This window comes from Dysidea avara, chromosome 2 (assembly GCF_963678975.1).
Source record: "Dysidea avara chromosome 2, odDysAvar1.4, whole genome shotgun sequence".
Classification (NCBI taxonomy): Eukaryota; Metazoa; Porifera; class Demospongiae; order Dictyoceratida; family Dysideidae; genus Dysidea; species Dysidea avara.
The window spans coordinates 27,770,732-27,787,529 of NC_089273.1; the positions used below are offsets into that span (position 1 = coordinate 27,770,732).

The window sequence follows — 16,798 nt, forward strand, 5'->3', positions numbered from 1 at the left end:
TGTCCTACTGTACTCCTACATACATTCCGAATCCGATTGTATAACCCGTTCAACAGGATCTTGACAGACTTTTTGAATGGGCTCTTACTTGGCTGATGGAATTTAACAGTAAGAAATGTGAATACTTGAGAATTACCAATATAAGAAATCCCATCATTCATAGCTATCAACTGGAGAATTCTATCATCTCCGAGGTTCCTCACACAAAATATCTTGGGGTCACCATTGACCAGAAACTATCATGGAATGAACACATTCAAAGAGTCATTAGCAAAGCAAACCAGGTTAATGGATTCTTGTGTCGTAACCTACTAACCTTCACAAATTCCCTGTTTCTGTTAAGAACAATTGTTTTAAGATGATGGTTCGCCCCATTGTTGAATATGCATCCTCTGTCTGGGCCCCTCACACCCACACCGACATAAACCAACTTGAGTCCATCCAAAGGAGAGCAGCCAGATTTTGCTACAATAATTTTTCTAGATTTAGTATATAGTGTAACAAAAATGATGTCATCATTAAATGTGACCTGATCTTGGAAAACTTACCTTTTGGGCACACTGGTCAATTTTCTGTTTTATAGCTTTAATGAGGTACTGGGTGCTCAATCACTGCTCATCTATCTTGTTTTAAAATTTCAGCTTAATATCTTTAAGCATTCCTGAGATATGGCCAATTTTCTGTTCTGTACATTACAAACTAACTTTTATGGTAATGTATTGAGCTCTGTGAGTGATTAAGGATGAGAAATGGTGACAAATCACTTTGTTTACCAATAATTCCATTCTTACCATCTAAAATACTTTAAAAGACATTTCTGATATATTAATGAAGCATTCTTGGTACTTTTCTGCAATTTAATGCCATTTATCATTGTCTAAAAGTAAGTTTTAGCCATTCCAGCAGCTGAACAAATCACCCAATTTGTATGTGAAATTACTACATGGTCTGATATAATCATCCATATCTCCTAGGAAAAAGAAGCTATGGGTGTGAAACTTGACAGTAAGAAAATTTAATAGTTGTTTTACCCAAATGTTGAAAAAATTAATTTAAAAATTGCTGAAATTTTCATTTGAGTTTTCCCAAAAAGTTTGCTTGTGCCAAAAAGGTAGGTTTTCCAAGATCCGGTCACAAATTTACCTGCCCTCGAAGAAAGAAGAGACAAGTCTAAGATAACTACAATGTATAAGATAATTAATGGCTATCTAAGTATACCCACAAATGATTTTATACCTAATCATCATCCATCAAGAGAAGGATATTATAAACAGCTTGACACTATGATTGATTCTTATAAATTTTCCTTTTTCCCTTCTACTATCAGACCCTGGAACACACTCCCCCCTTTGTAATTCACTCCCCTACCTTAGATAAGTTTTGTACTAACCTGAACATTCATTATGATTACACCTGTGCACAACAACCTTTTTGATTTCTACACAGTAACGAATGAGCCGTATCCGCAATTACGTCACAACGCGAAAATAACGCAAAAATGGCGAAAAGTGTGGGGGCCAAGTGGGATTCTTTGTATGGAAGGGATAACGTTTCGAGATGTTCCACGTGAAGAAAGCATAAGAAAACTCTGGTGAGGTTTATTAACTATCTTACTATGTAGGGGCACGCATTTTCGTACTTCTCGAGTAGTCCTATGGTCTGCTTTTGGTTTCTTCCCAATGGCTCTCTGTACAAAAGGCCCCTACACTTTTCGCCATTTTTGTGTTGTGACGTAATTTCGGATAAGACTCATATAATATAATAATAATAATAATAATTAGCAATTGCGATTTTCCTCATAACAAGCCGTTAACTCACGTAAGATATTTAATTTTTTTCAGTTATCAACCAACCTTTTTTTAAAATAATACAGTTACAATACAAATTACTCTACACCTAAACTACAAACACAATTAATTACAACAGGAGTTTGGGGAAAGGAAAATCAGAGTCCTCACATTGCAAACGCCAGTACCGTAAAATCATACAGGAATTGTTCGTCCATAAAGAAACTGAAAGTTGTTGTAACAAATGTTTACGAGCCTGTTTGGTTGATGCACCACTTCTGGCTGTGGTGCGTTCAGCGATGGTACGAAGGGTTTGAAGCACAAATGGTGACCAAAATCCAAAAGTTTCTACAACAAGTAAGACAAAGTCACACCCCGACTCCTCTACAGCATCTTGATGTCTCTGGTCCTCGACTAACTCACCAGCTGCAGCAGCTACCCCAGCACAAGAAGAAGAAATAGAAATGTGAGAAGGCTGGGTAGTGCTACGAACAGACACATCAAAATAAGCTGGACGACCATGCTGAAAATCAGGGTGGTACACATCACCTGGGCGAGAATTTTCTTCATAAGAAACACGTTGTTTCTTCAAAACTCCTGAGTGACTCTGGGACAACAATGTCAACTAGAGCATCATGGCGACGAATTCTCATAGGACCATGAGAACATTCTAGAAGATGGTCACCAAATTGGTCAATGGAAGTAAGACACACACATAATGGGGAAAGTGGAAATAGAGGGATTCCGAGCCACAAACGAAGGCCAACAACAAACTCAGGACCAGGAATAGCCAGAGCAAGGGAGACTTGAAGAATGGCTTTGAGCCATCCACTGCTAGTACCAGATGAGTGAGAGAGAGCAGTAAGTAGAGTACGGTTTCGGATGTTGAAAGAAGCAAATAGTTGGTCATACTGATTTTGATCTAACAGAGCCTGTAAGTCCTGCTGAGTAGCAGAGGGAATAAAGATATCAGATGTAAACCTTTCAAAGGTAGCAACAGCATGTTCTTCATTTGGAAACACTAGATCATGAAAGTCCTGGGATAGAAGATGAGAAGCCAGGAGACGAACACTATTACATAAACCCAAAAAGGCCGCAGCAGCAGAAGAAAAGGATGAACACAAGCCCAGACCCCCAAGCGAAATGGTAAAGTGGCTTGGCACGAAGAATCATTAGGAAGACTACATTGTATTATGGGACTTAGGCAAGATTTAAGATTAGAATCAAACTGTTCTAAAAAGGAGTGCAATATACTAGCAGAATTTGCATTCAATCATAATTTAGTACAACACATCAATGGCTCCACACATTCTGCTGGGAATACTTTAGACATAGTCTTATCCAATATTAACAGTCTCTATCATGCTTATACATACTCAGTTTTACCATCCGGTCTTTCATCAGATCACTACATAATAACTTTCCTTATTGATCATTCCTCCAACAGGCCTACAAGGGTTTACAAACAAAAATTTGATTATAACAATGCTTCCTGGGATGACATGAATGAGTTCTTCACCCAATACGACTTTGTCTTAGCACTAAACTCCAGCAACACCGAATTTATTTGGCTATTCCTTAAGACAGCAATTAACAGTGCGTTAAATCTCTTTGTACCAAAATTACCTGTTAAAGAATCTAATCAACCCAGATGGTTTAACTCAGCTATTCGTCATAAAATTAAGTGTCTCCGTACCTCCAAAAGACAACTTACAAGACACCCTACTACCAGGAAAAGACTCAAAGTAACTAATTTACAAAACGAGCTACAACAGATGATAATAGAAGCCAAGGCCAATTATGAGACCAATCTTGCACTTAGTTATGCTCACACAAACAGTAACAAAATCTTTCAGTATATTTCTAGCATCAAGGGTCGAGAAAACTTTCCAGCCAACATGACTTACAATGATGACTGTGTATCCTCAGACTCAGATAAAGCTCAATTGTTCAACAACTACTTTTATTCTATATTCTCCACATCTGATGACATACCAACAAATGAAACAGATTATCAGCCCAGATCTCCCATTGTACAGGACATTAATTTCTCTAATTCTGATGTTCTTGAACTGCTCACAACCCTGGATGTCAGTAAAGCATGTGGTATTGACAGCTTCAGTCCAAAAATTTTTAAATATTATGCCCTACCATTACTTCAAGTGATTTGCCATCTTTTTCGTACAAGTTTATCATGCAGCACCATACCCCAGGACTGGCGCACCTACTGTGTGATCCCCATATATAAATCTGGAGATAAGACTTCTGTTTCCAACTACAGACCCATTTCACTGTTATGTATTCTCTCCAAGGTAATGGAAAGATTAGTGTACAACAATATTATTGATCATGTACAGAAACTCTCCACTAAATGTCAATTTGGTTTTCTTCCCAAAAGATCTACATTACAACAATTGTTGGTATTTGCCAAAAACGTTTTAGAGCCTAAATGTGAAGTTGATGTCGTGTATATGGATTTTCGAAAAGCATTCGATACTGTTTCTCACGATCGTCTTTTACAAAAACTATGGGCTGTTGGAATAACTGGAACAGTTTGGAAGTGGTTCCAAGCGTATCTGAAGCAACGATACCAATGCGTCAAGGTTGGGGACTCATTTTCAGATCTATGTAATGTTTTATCAGGAGTTCCTCAGGGAAGTGTCCTTGGACCCTTACTGTTTGTCATTTTCATCAATGATTTACCCGAACATATTCAATTCGCAATTCCCTTTATCTTTGCCGATGACACCAAGTGTCTGTGTAAGATTAGATCTTCTGATGACACTGAGAAATTACAAACAGATATCAACAATGCCTTTATCTGGAGTATTACATCAGAACAATTTTTTAATTATTCCAAATTTGTTCATCTTCGCTTCTGGGCCAAAGACTCATTAGACCATTCAATTTATAGTATTAATAGACAGCCAATCCCTCGTTTATCACACCACAAAGATCTTGGGGTAATATTCACATGTGACTTCAACTGGACAGCCCACTATTCATCTATTTCTGCAAAAGCTTATAAAATTTTAGGTCTTATCAGGAGAACTTTTAAAACCAATTGTATGGAAGCCAAGAAAAACTTGTACATCTCATTAGTAAGACCCCAACTAATCTACTGCTCACAAATGTGGAGACCGCAATTAATAAAAGACATAACATCACTAGAACGCATACAACGAAGAGCAACTAAGTATATTTTAAATGACTACACCTCTACCTATAAATCCAGACTGGAACAACTAAACCTCCTACCACTAATGTACATCTATGAAGTAAATGACCTTATGTTCTTAATAAAATCATTGAAATCGCCATCAGACAACTTTGAAATTAGAGATCATATTACCTTTACCAGTAACTCTACTAGATCAGGGACACATCACAAGCTAACCCATCCTAGAACATCATCAGCGGTACAGCGTCACTTTTACTTCAATAGAATCTCACGACTTTACAACTACCTCCCAGTTATTAACATTTCATTACCAACTAACATTATCAAATGCCAATTAATCCAACACTTATGGACTCATTTTTACAATAATTTCAATTCTGATCGAGCCTGCACTTTTCACCTTCTTTGTCCATGTCATCGTTGCTCCAGTGTACCTATATCTGTAAACTTCAATGAACTGTAACTATAATTCTGTAATTAATGGTAACTAAAATTGTTTACTTATAATTTTTTTTCACCTTGGATGTCAGCACCTGTTGCTGGCATACCTTCAGCATGCAATTTTGATTTTACTCGCACGCATGCTGTAAAGCTAAATAAATAAAAATAAAATAATACAGAATAGCACTGTGCGCAAAAGATGAATTATCTTGCAGCTTCCAAGGCAGCTGCGTAGTAAATGAAGCTCGACTTGAGGGTCTTCTAAAATGCAATGCTGTCTTGAGCAGCTGTAACCTTGGCTAAACGAGAGAACAAGAACTAATCGAAAAAGTTGTCAGTTCCCCAAATAGGAGATCCCAAAAGCTCCAAACCTTCACTAGCTCGGTTGATACTGGTGGGAAATTCAGGGAAAGAGTCTCCAGAAGGCCAGAATAGTTCGCACTTGGACAGATTTAAATGGAGACGAAATCGGGGACCATGAATTGAGAAAGGATCTAAAAGCTTCAGTAAGGAAGATTTCGAACCAATAAACGTCCCATCATCTAAATACCACAGATGTAATTTGACTAAATCATGAAGCTTAAAAAAATCAATAAACTGCAACAGAACTAAATAAAAAAGCAAAGGGCCCAAAGGATCACCTTGTTGTACACCAGATGAGGCCATGATACGTCTAGAACCAAAACGAAGCTCAGCAGGTTCTGAGTAGTACCACTTAAACCAAGCAGAAATCTCTGGGAAATCTTCAGCAACTCGTTCGAAAAAAGTAGTAAGACTACATTCATTGAAAGGATTCTTCATGTCTATTTTTAGCAGAGCTAAGGAAGAGTTAGAACCATGTTGGTAAATGTAATGACGAGTAACGTGGGTAGCAGTCTCCAATCCCCAGGAATTCCAACCCCCACTTGACCGTAGGGGATAAAAACACTAGGGAGAGAAGGACGAACAGCAAGACAACATAATCGACTTGCTAGACGCCTAATTACTTCACCCACAGCAACTGGGCGGACCCCTCCACCATTCTTTAGCAAAGCAGTCAAAGGAGCTCCACACAACCAAGGAGAAAGACAAGAAGGAGCTTTTCCAGAAAGCAATTGGTTAATCAGACAGGTTAGAGAAAGAAGACAATCACGAGCGGCAGGAGCAGTGGACCCAGCAATCACATCCAACAAATGTTGAGCACGGAGTTTGGAAGCTCTAGGGCTTGTGCCCTTTGGAAATGCTCGCAAGCAAGACAAACCATTGAGCCATCAACTGTCAATGCAGGCTTAGAAGGCAACACACTTACATCTGTACATGGCGAAGAAGAGTGACGATGGAGCAAATCTTCATATGCAGAATCATCATCATGACCAGCAACACCCTGAGATGAAAGGGCCTGAAGAGCATTACTATATCTTCACTCCCTAGCCCAAAACAAAGCACGAGCCTTACAATACAAACCATGAGAAACCCCTCCACGAGGCTTAGAAACTTTGAGATCATCTAGCAAAGAATTCCAAAGGCTATGAATGCCCCCAGACTGATTCCAAATATGTAAACGGTGGAGTAAAACAGAAGACATGACAAAGCGGCGACGTTGACTATTACTAGCTGGAATGCGTAGAGCAGCTTTTGCAAACATAGTCAAGCGAAAAATTTGGAGCGCTGAGTCGACGAAGGAATACTCTGTTAAATAGTTTTATCCAGAAGTTCATACGCCATTAAATTAAGAAATTACAATTGCGTGACAAAATGATGCCGATGATCTGCGACTTACGCCATTTCATGTGGGAGACTACTTGCATGAGTCCACTTCTACATCAATAAAGTGAAACATTAAAAGTTGCGGGTGGTCTCTTGCACGTGATCTCTAGTTCCCAGTTTCCAGTTTTACCAAGCAATCTCTCGCTCTCCTCCCGGTTTTACCGATACCTTATTATTCTATTGCCACTATACAAATCAATTTGTTTGCTCCTCCTACTGTCTAACGTTGTAATTCCAAAACTACTCACCATAATCGACTGAAACTTTGGTGCACCATTCCTTAAATAATGCAGATAATGCTAACAGAAATTCGGAAGTTTACAAATGAGACGGATTTTCGCTGATATGGTCACAAATAATAACTTGCAAATCGCTTTCATAGGACCTAGAGTCAACTATCAATTATCGGACACTATGGTTTTCGAACAGCTGACACTCACTTCATGTAAATCCAACAGCTTACCACAAAGTAGCCTACATTAAACTGCAATTATCCTTCAATATTCAGGTATGTAGGATTAATAGCATGAGAGCAGCAGCTAAAAGTATGCAAGGTCCGATAAATTCCAGGTTTCGTTTTACCACCAGAAAACAATGCCCAACTTTTTTGGAATTTTTTGTATAATTTACCTGTGTTCATTAGCTATCAATGACCAGAAAATGGTTTCAATATCTTTAGCGTAGAGAGAGTACGAGCATTACGATATTTGTTGGTATTTTCGAAAGCCTTTTATTTTTATTTACCCATGCCCACCAGTAAATTTTATGCTTCTGCAAGAAATGCACCAGTGCTGAAGCACAGTAACCAGTAAATAAATACCTTGCTTATTATTATTATTATTCATTATTTATTGCTTTATGGTGTAAACACACCAAAGGTCTGTTGGTAACATGTACCAACAGCCGCGAAAGTACATTACATTACATTACTTATTTACCTACTTACTTACTTACTTATATACACACATACATACAGATTCTACAAGTAGTTCAGGTTTGAGGTGGGTGGACGTGACTGGTGGCATCTTGAGCTAGGACAGAGATAGTGCAATGAGCAATTGTTGTTATCTTCAAGTTAGTTATAAAATGATCTCAGAGAAAAGTTTTTAGTTTTGATTTTAGCTTGTGTATATCTGTACTGTGAAGTCGACATCAAGGATATTTTCGTTGTTGTACTGAATTTTTAGCTCCTACCATAGATAGTATATTCTCCGTACCCGTGATTGGAAGCTCTCAATACTTTAGTGTAACCATCAGCGTGCCGCCTTCGGCTAACGCCTTTTGGTATTTGAAAACAAAGAATACGTCTTGTATCCGTCGAATTACGATTGACGGTAAATACGAGTTGCGGGTGCTGCCACGTTTCTTCGTTATGAAAATCTAGAAGTACGAGAGGAGTGATGTTTTGTAAGTTAACACTTGGAGTTTGTGCTTCAATAATTATGGTGCGAATTTGGCTGTAAACTGGTTTTTCTCGGGGCGCTATCTGGGGTGATGGTGACTGCCGAATAATTCGGTACCCATAACTCGTACATGGATAACTGAATTAACTTCATATTGCTCGTTCTAATTAAGTTGAGCGAATTGTACATACTTCTATCAATAAATTTCTATTCCATGCTGTAATATATACAGGAATTGTGATCTTAGCTGTATTGTACCAGTACCCCTGCATGGACCCAAATTATGACGTATTTAAAATTATTAACAGACATCTAGTGAAACATTTGTTATGTTTGTATGTACTTCAAGGTGCAAATTTTGGTTTTTAATTCTGCAGAACTTATGGGACGAAAATTTCATAGAGTACTGAGGAAAGGGTACTCAAAAAGCAAAGCTGGTAAAGCTCCGTCTATTTCTAAGGAAAATGCAGACAATGGTAATGTAGTCCAACTTGGGATAGAAGTTGGTGATGGACAGATGATGACAGAATCTAGTGGTGGACAGAGGATGACAAAAGCTAGTGGTGGACAGCAGCAGATGATGACAGAAGCTAGTGGACATAGTGGTGGACAGATGATGACAGACGCTAGTGGTGGGCAGATGATGACAGAAGCTAGTGGTGGACAGATGATGACAAAAGCTAGTGGTGGACAGCTGCAGATGATGACAGAAGCTAGTGGACATAGTGGTGGACAGATGATGACAGAAGCTAGTGGTAGACAGACGATGGCAGCAGATGGGAATAGAAACAACTTATGCAGAAATAACAGGAAACTGCAGAGGAACTAAAAGAAAATGCTATGATTTGGAATCTGTGGACTTGAATAGACCACTTAAGAAGAGACAGCGCCATGTTTCAAAGTAATGCTGTTAATGATTTGTTATTATAATATTGTAGTTATAAATCATTCCAATTTACAAGTTAACAAATACTAAAATTACTGTAATTCATCAGTAAACAACTTGCTACGTAAAGGCTTGGACTTTTCTGTGCCCTTTTTTGATGTTTGCTTGTACCTTTCCATCATGTTAGCAGCGAATGAGTTTCCTCTGATGGAAAGCCACTTTTTAACAATCTTTTCCAGACATTTATCCGTTACTTCTTGATCTACTGTATAGTGTTGTTTTAGTTCTAAGGAACTAGAACTAAATCTAGTTTTAGTACAGCAATTTAATTCTAGTTCTAGTACACTAGAACTAAACTAAAATTGTGGTCTATTTTAGTACTAAAACTAAAACTAAACTAAAATTCTTTCAATTTTTGATTCAAAAACTAGAACTAAATCAAAACCATTAAAACTTTTAGCTCAAGAACTAGAACTAACTGAAAGGTTTCTCAAGCAATCCTACATAAAAAGGTATTGTGCACTATATAAACCACTTAACACTTTTCTTTGAAGATGGTGATACCTGCAAATGCTACCATAAAACATTGTTATTCAGCATTAATTCAACTGATTTAGGTTATTTAAGCATTCTATATAGAGCTTTTGTTCATTTGTGCACAATGGCAAGTGGAAGTTGTGCTGAACCAGGTGGAAGACCTAAGTCAAGTGGAGTGTGGAACCACTTCAGGCATGATAAGATCAAGGACAAAAGTGTGTGTACTGTGAAAAGTACTGATGGTTTGATTCGCGGTATATTAAGAATTTAAAGGACAATATTCTATAAACTTGAAGAAGCATTTGAAGACATGCCATACTGATGCTTATAAACATTTTGAAGCAGCTGAAATTGAAAAGACAAAGGGAGAGGTTCTTCTAGTAATTTGAAACAGTCCTCCTTGCCAATACGTAGTTTAGGATCTAAATTGTAAACATAAGGCTATTATATATTTCATCTTGCAATCTTTATAGGTGCTAACAATGTACCACTGAATTTAGTAGATGACAGCAAATTCCGTGTATTAATTGAAGAATTGGATTCTCGGTACAGTTTTCCTCATTGATATAAAATGGGAAATAAAATTGAAAAATCTATCAAAACACCAAATCTAAAGTTTCTGGAAGTCTAGGGGGTGCTACCAAGGTTAGTATAGGTGAAGATATCTAACACTAAAACTAACACTAACTAAAATGAAACTAAATACTAACTAAAATTACAGAAATATGGGGTACCAGAACTAATACTAACTAAAACTGTGGTGGAATTGGGGTACTAGAACTAAAACTAACTAAAACTATGGTGGAATTTGGGTACTAGAACTAAAACTAACTAAAACTGTAGTGGACTAAGGGTACAAGAACTAGAACTAAACTAAAATGAATTTGCTGTACTAAAACAACACTACTACTGTATATCCTATAGCCATGCACCAATCAAAGAGTAAATCATCATCGCCAAGTACAGGATCTTGGACTTTCTTTGCAAAATCTTCATTCATATCCCTTGTGTTCTCCACCCTTAAATACTTACGGATATGGAGCTCAATGTCACAAAAACAACAAAATGCTTCATCTGTGATCTTGGTCAGCCCTCCCCTGGCAACTGATGCTATCCAATGTCTGCATTCATCATTGTCTGTTCTCTTTTCAGTTTCTGTCAGTATTTGTAATAAAGAGATCATTTGCTTATTGCATAACATATCCTCCAATGTAATAAATTGCATTATCCTCTTCATATGTAAGTGCTATTGCATCAATGGCTCGACTGCCTGACTGACAGGTTGCAGAGTTGACACACTCCTTGATTATAGTTTCAAACAAAACATCTGTTATGTGCTGGTACAATAAGGGTGGCATCACTCTAACACCTAAAGTGACACCAAAATCTTCCCATTTCTTAGCAAATGCTGTTGAGACAGTCAATTCATGAAATTTTATCCACAAATTCTCTTTGTCTAGTTGGCTGTGGCGCTTAACAGACTGTACAACTGCAGATAAGCTCGTCACCACCCATCTTGAAAACTGTATATATGTTTCATTAGGCTGCTTTAGGGCCTGCATCATGTCCCTGGCACATTTCAGGCACAGTTCTGCTTCTTCAGTATGTAGAGAAAAAAAGGATCAGAAAGTACTCCAGCGATAGCTTCACGAAGTTTTTCAAAGTGTGAATTACTGGAAAAAAGATACCGGTACCATAACAATTTCAAAGCGGGCACACACATAAACAAAATAATTACGAAGTGGATATTTAACCAGCACAGGTCACGGAGCAAATATTTATTTAGCCGGTCGTTTGTTTGGAAGTGTCACCTATAACTCTAGTATCAAACACACTAGTTGTATGAAGGTAAGTTTTTTAGTGAGTTCAAGGTGAGCTAGGGTTGGCCCGAGTGAAAAGGCAGTGAAAGTCATCATTACGTTTAACAGGAAAACGTCAGGTTAGCTTTAGGGTTAGGGTCGGGTTCAGGTTTGGTTTCTTCTTTACTGGTATGATTAGACTATATAATATTTCATATTTGTAACATTAAATAGTGCAAAAACAAGAGGAGTAGCCAGCAAGCACCGGTGGTACAGTGGTTGAGTGTTGGTACTTTAAGGCTGGATGTGTGGGTTCGAGTCTAGGTGACGTCAAACTTTTTTGTTCGTTTTCAAACCTTTTTGTGTCACGATTTTTCTAAGATTGTTTTTAAATTGAAATGACCGGCTAAATATCAACAGCCAAATAATTACTTTTCATAACTGAGTAAATCGTCGGAGTTTTGAAGGCTGCCTGTTTCCCTAGAGGATTCTGCCATCTCTAAAGTATAGTATACAAAGCGATTATGGGTTTCAGTTTTTGTATGGCTTTAGTGGTCGGGACTAAGATTAGGTGTCAAATGTGAGAGATTCCAATCCCGGGTACGAAGAATATACTATCTATGCTCCTACATAAAGGAGATGCAAAAAAAGTGAAAAATGAAGTAAGAAGAAGCAACCTCCTGACCATCCCTATATGTGACCGGATTTGCAAAATGGTACCACAATTTATATCCATTTTTTGAAATTTGAAACTTCATAACTTCTTTATCTTGGTATATAGCTGTCAGAACTTTTCCGTAAGAAAAGCCACAGCATCGGATTATAGTTTGATATAAAAATCAGCTTAATTGGTGCAAGGAGTCAAAAGTTATACTGTTTCATTTGCTGACATGTAAAATGTGTGGAAAAGGTACCTTTTCGCAAATCCAGTCACAGTTATGTTAGCCTAGGTGGCCCACCACAAATACAATCATAAAAATGAGGGGCTTTCCTTTTATGCCTTATATGGGTGCAAAAAGATGTATGTTATGGTCGAAATTTTGCTATTTATGCACCCATATAAGGTAGGTAAAGCAACACCCATTAAATTGTAATGCTGTATTTATTGTGGGCCACCTAGGCTAACATTATAGGGATGGTGAGGATGTTGTTTCTTCTTACTTCATTTTTCACTTATTTGTATCTCCTTCAAGTAGGTCTATGAGCTAAAAATGCAGTGCAGCAACGAAAACATCCTTGATGTCGGCTTTAAAGTACAGTTTTATACATGCGAGGTATTTATTTATTGGTTTATGTACTTAAGCACTGGTGAATTTCTTGCAGAAGCATAAATTTACTGGTGAGCATGGCTAACTAAAAATAAAAGGTGTTGGAAATAGCGACAAATATCGTAAGGCTCGTACTCCCTCTATGCGAAAGATATCGAAAATATTATCTGGTTCTTGGTAGCTAATGAACACAGGTAAAAATTGGGCATTGTTATCTGGTAGTAAAAGGCAATGTTCGTAAATAGATAGCTCTGTTCGAACCTGGATTTTATCGGACATTGCATACTATTAGCTGCAGCACTCAGGCTATCAAGACTCACGTTAGTGAGTCGCGGTCAGTAAGGATTTTACAAGAACGAACGTTGTCAAATTCGGCCTACCTGTAATCCACCCGTCACTTACGCTATCCCTCTGAAACTCTGGAGTTGAACTCATCGTGTCACTAGTAACTACCACACAAGCAGTGTAGCAAATCCATGCCGACTGTTTTGTGATCGACGTTGCCGACATCAAAGGGGAAGTTTCATTTTAAAAAAAATATTTTTATCGCATGCGGTTAGACTCAACCGCAGGTGTATGCCTTGCGTTCCTTTGTGCATTCCGAACATTGATCGTCCTGTTATCACTTCAGTATTCACTCAATCACCTCAAGATTCACATCATCGATTTCACCATACATGATTACCCTACAGTCGTGATTTCAGCACCAAACGAAGTATCAGTTGTCCTCAGTCCACCTAGAGGCCAAATACAAACCCCAGATTGTTGTTTTCCGCAATACTCGCTTGGCATGTAGGGAAATGTGTCTTTAAACTGTTCTGAAAGTTTCGTTCAGATTGAAACATTTGTTTTCGAGAATGGCTAGTTTGAAATTTGAATTTAGTGGCCCCCACGTCATTTGCTCTCTAAGAATTTTACTCGGAATTTAAAGAATGACGCAGAGCACAACTGCAGTCACTGGGTATTGATGAACTGGTGCTCTATGTAGTTAATCAGTACATATAGCCACCAAGAAGTGTGCTGCCATAGATTATAGTCCATAGATATAATCTATGGTGCTGCATACCATCCTTCGTTTTGAAATTAGTCGCCCCCACATAATTTGTCTTCTAAGGACGCGGCTTAAAGAATGACACAAGAGTACAACTGCGGTTACCAGTTGTTGACACAAGCTGTGAGTAATTAGCACATGTAGCTAGCTTAAAAGGAAGTGTGCAAAATCGCCTAATACAATTGTTACCATGCATTAGGCCACACCAAGTCAAACCTTAGTTTCTGGTCACCCGCCCGCATGGTAAACCTGAAACCCTAGTTTATGAGGACTATTATTAATATTACAGGTGCTTAAGTGCACGTGACCCAGCAAGACACTTATTTTTTACTGCAAAAGATCGATATACTCTAATAGAGCATTCAGGGATTCCAATAGAGCAGTCACACTACTCTTAACTCTAATATTAGGTATATATTAGGTATATATGCCACACTAATGAAATGTTTCTAACTATAGCTAGTTTTGTCCTTGATTATATAGCTGTTCAGATTATAACTGTTACTAATGCTTCTGTAACCAAAGTAATTTCAGTAGCATTAACTACTAGTCCATGCAGATGGGCCATAGCTTTAACTTTATAATTCAAATGTAGTCCTCTAATGACTAGTCTAGTAACTTCAAATTCCTTATCACTGAACACTACAGGGGTATGGAAAGCCGGCAACATTCGGTGAGCTTAAACTTAAACTTTTCCATAACTAAAATTAGATTGGCAAGTAGAAACCCTTATAGTTTAAACATTCCCAGATGATCACTAAAAAACAGTAGTCTGGAGCACTCAATGACTCAAAACTTTGACAGTTACTTTTCTCAAGGTTACTGAATAGAAGGCTGGAAACACATAGCTAGTGGGCTAAGACTTTACATTTGAATGAAGAATTTCTGATGTGAAAATAGAAGTTAAATTTCATTGTGTATCATGATCATTTGAACAACTTAGCTATAAGTCATAGTAATACTTTCCTGACATAGCTAATGAGACATTTATTTCACTTGGAAAGCATAAGTAGCTACATGAGCAAAACACTTCCTATAGTAGCTATATTCTAAATAAATAAATAAATATATACTTAAATGCTATACATCAGTGTATAGCTAGCTAGCTAGCCATGATCCATCAACAACTTTCCTAGTGCATTTTTTGCCGAAGCACAACTACTTATGTTGTTGGTTAAGTATAAAATCAACATGAATTTGCTAAATTGAGCAAATAATAATACCATACAGTATATTGTCACAGTAGAGTCTATAGTCCTGAAGTCCTGATCATCCGCCCGCCCGCATCCATTTGTAGGCTTGGGAGTGACCAGAAACTAAGGTATGACTTGGAGTGGCCTTATTGCATTTTATAGCACCCCCACACAAAATTACACTTGTAATTACAACATACAGAGGAGACACATGAATACCAAACACTTTCCACAACAATAATGTAAGAATTGTACAATAATGACTGTAATATAACTGCTATGCAAATGTTTTCCAGTGGCCCGCCATGGTAGCAAGTCTCACATGACGGCATGTATATTCATCCAAACACAATGGGACTAACGAGTAAGTATGATGGCAAAAAGTTGGTATGACTCCATTTGTAGAATCCAGATGAGTGGGTGTGGCTCCAGTATGTCTAAACAGTTAACAAACATTCCTGTTATAAATACATGCTACAGTTGCAATATAATAGTATAGTATTTAAATGCAATAATACATAGTTTCCATTGCATCACTATCAAACGACACTAAGTGGAGGATATTGTTGCATCTCTAGTATGTACACTCTATCAGTACAACCTTTCTTAATGGCTACTAGTATACAAAGACAACCACTCTTGAAAAGCCAATTCCAATTGAGAATTTATACACTGTTACCTGCTGAATGAGTGAAGGTGGCAATAAACAAGTTCCACCGTAATTAATACACGTGATCTGATCCTGTATATTCTGTCAGTGGATGAGATCCACTTGGCCAGGACAAAATGTGACTCAAGTTCCCTGGATGATCCATACTCAACCAACTTATGACCCAGTGGCACAATGGAACTGACTATTTATAGAGAATACAATTATATTTATTTCTAAGATGTGTGGATGTGTGGACACATTACAACACATTACATGTACATACAAGACATGCTATGGACTGTTCTAGCATTTTAAGTCACCACATTATACACGTACAAGTCAACAATGCTTTATAGTGCCCATCAGTAAACCTGAAGAAAAGTTACGAAAAATAAAAATTCACAAAAGTACAATGGAACCTCATTAATATGGCAAGCTGTGGGACTAAAAAATTTGGCCTGAATAACAATGTGGCCTTATTAATGAGGTCATAAGTAATGCTTAGCTATATTTGGGACCTACTAGAGGTGGCCAATATAATGAGGTGGTCTTATTAAAGAGGTGGCCACTAAGTGAGGTTTCACTGTACATATAGTTCACAATATTGTGAACAATATTAATGGTTAACAATATACACTGAAACCTGCAGGTCACTTCTTGTGGAAGATTGCTCTCTACACAAAATGACACATTCAGAGATTGTATTTAGATGGATGATACAGTAACGCATTGTAACTTCAATACTCGTGATGTGTCACTGCTAGGCAGCAACCATATACACGGCACTGCCACATTGCACTTGCTCGCACACACAATTTTGCTAAAGATTTTACAAATTGATAATTAAGGGGTGT

General features: G+C 37.7%; 1 protein-coding gene across 4 annotated transcripts; it reads left to right on the forward strand.

Moving 5' to 3' along the window:
• The first annotated feature begins 1,549 nt into the window (after positions 1–1,549).
• Positions 1,550–9,515, forward strand: LOC136247014 (uncharacterized). Of its 4 annotated transcripts, none has more exons than XM_066038609.1 (2): positions 1,550–1,591; positions 8,936–9,515. In XM_066038609.1, the coding sequence occupies exon 2, from the start codon at positions 8,941–8,943 to the stop codon at positions 9,385–9,387; it is 447 nt and encodes a 148-aa protein (XP_065894681.1). In that variant the 5' UTR covers positions 1,550–1,591; positions 8,936–8,940; the 3' UTR covers positions 9,388–9,515. The 4 variants fall into 4 exon arrangements, with proteins under 4 accessions (XP_065894681.1, XP_065894680.1, XP_065894678.1 ...); XM_066038608.1 differs by lacking the exon at positions 1,550–1,591 and adding an exon at positions 7,246–7,663; XM_066038606.1 differs by lacking the exon at positions 1,550–1,591 and adding an exon at positions 8,017–8,229.
• The last annotated feature ends 7,283 nt before the right edge of the window (positions 9,516–16,798 follow it).

Bases quoted from the DNA above. Each gene is read 5' to 3' on its own strand.
- LOC136247014 (XM_066038609.1), top strand. From the start codon at position 8,941: ATGGGACGAAAATTTCATAGAGTACTGAGGAAAGGGTACTCAAAAAGC.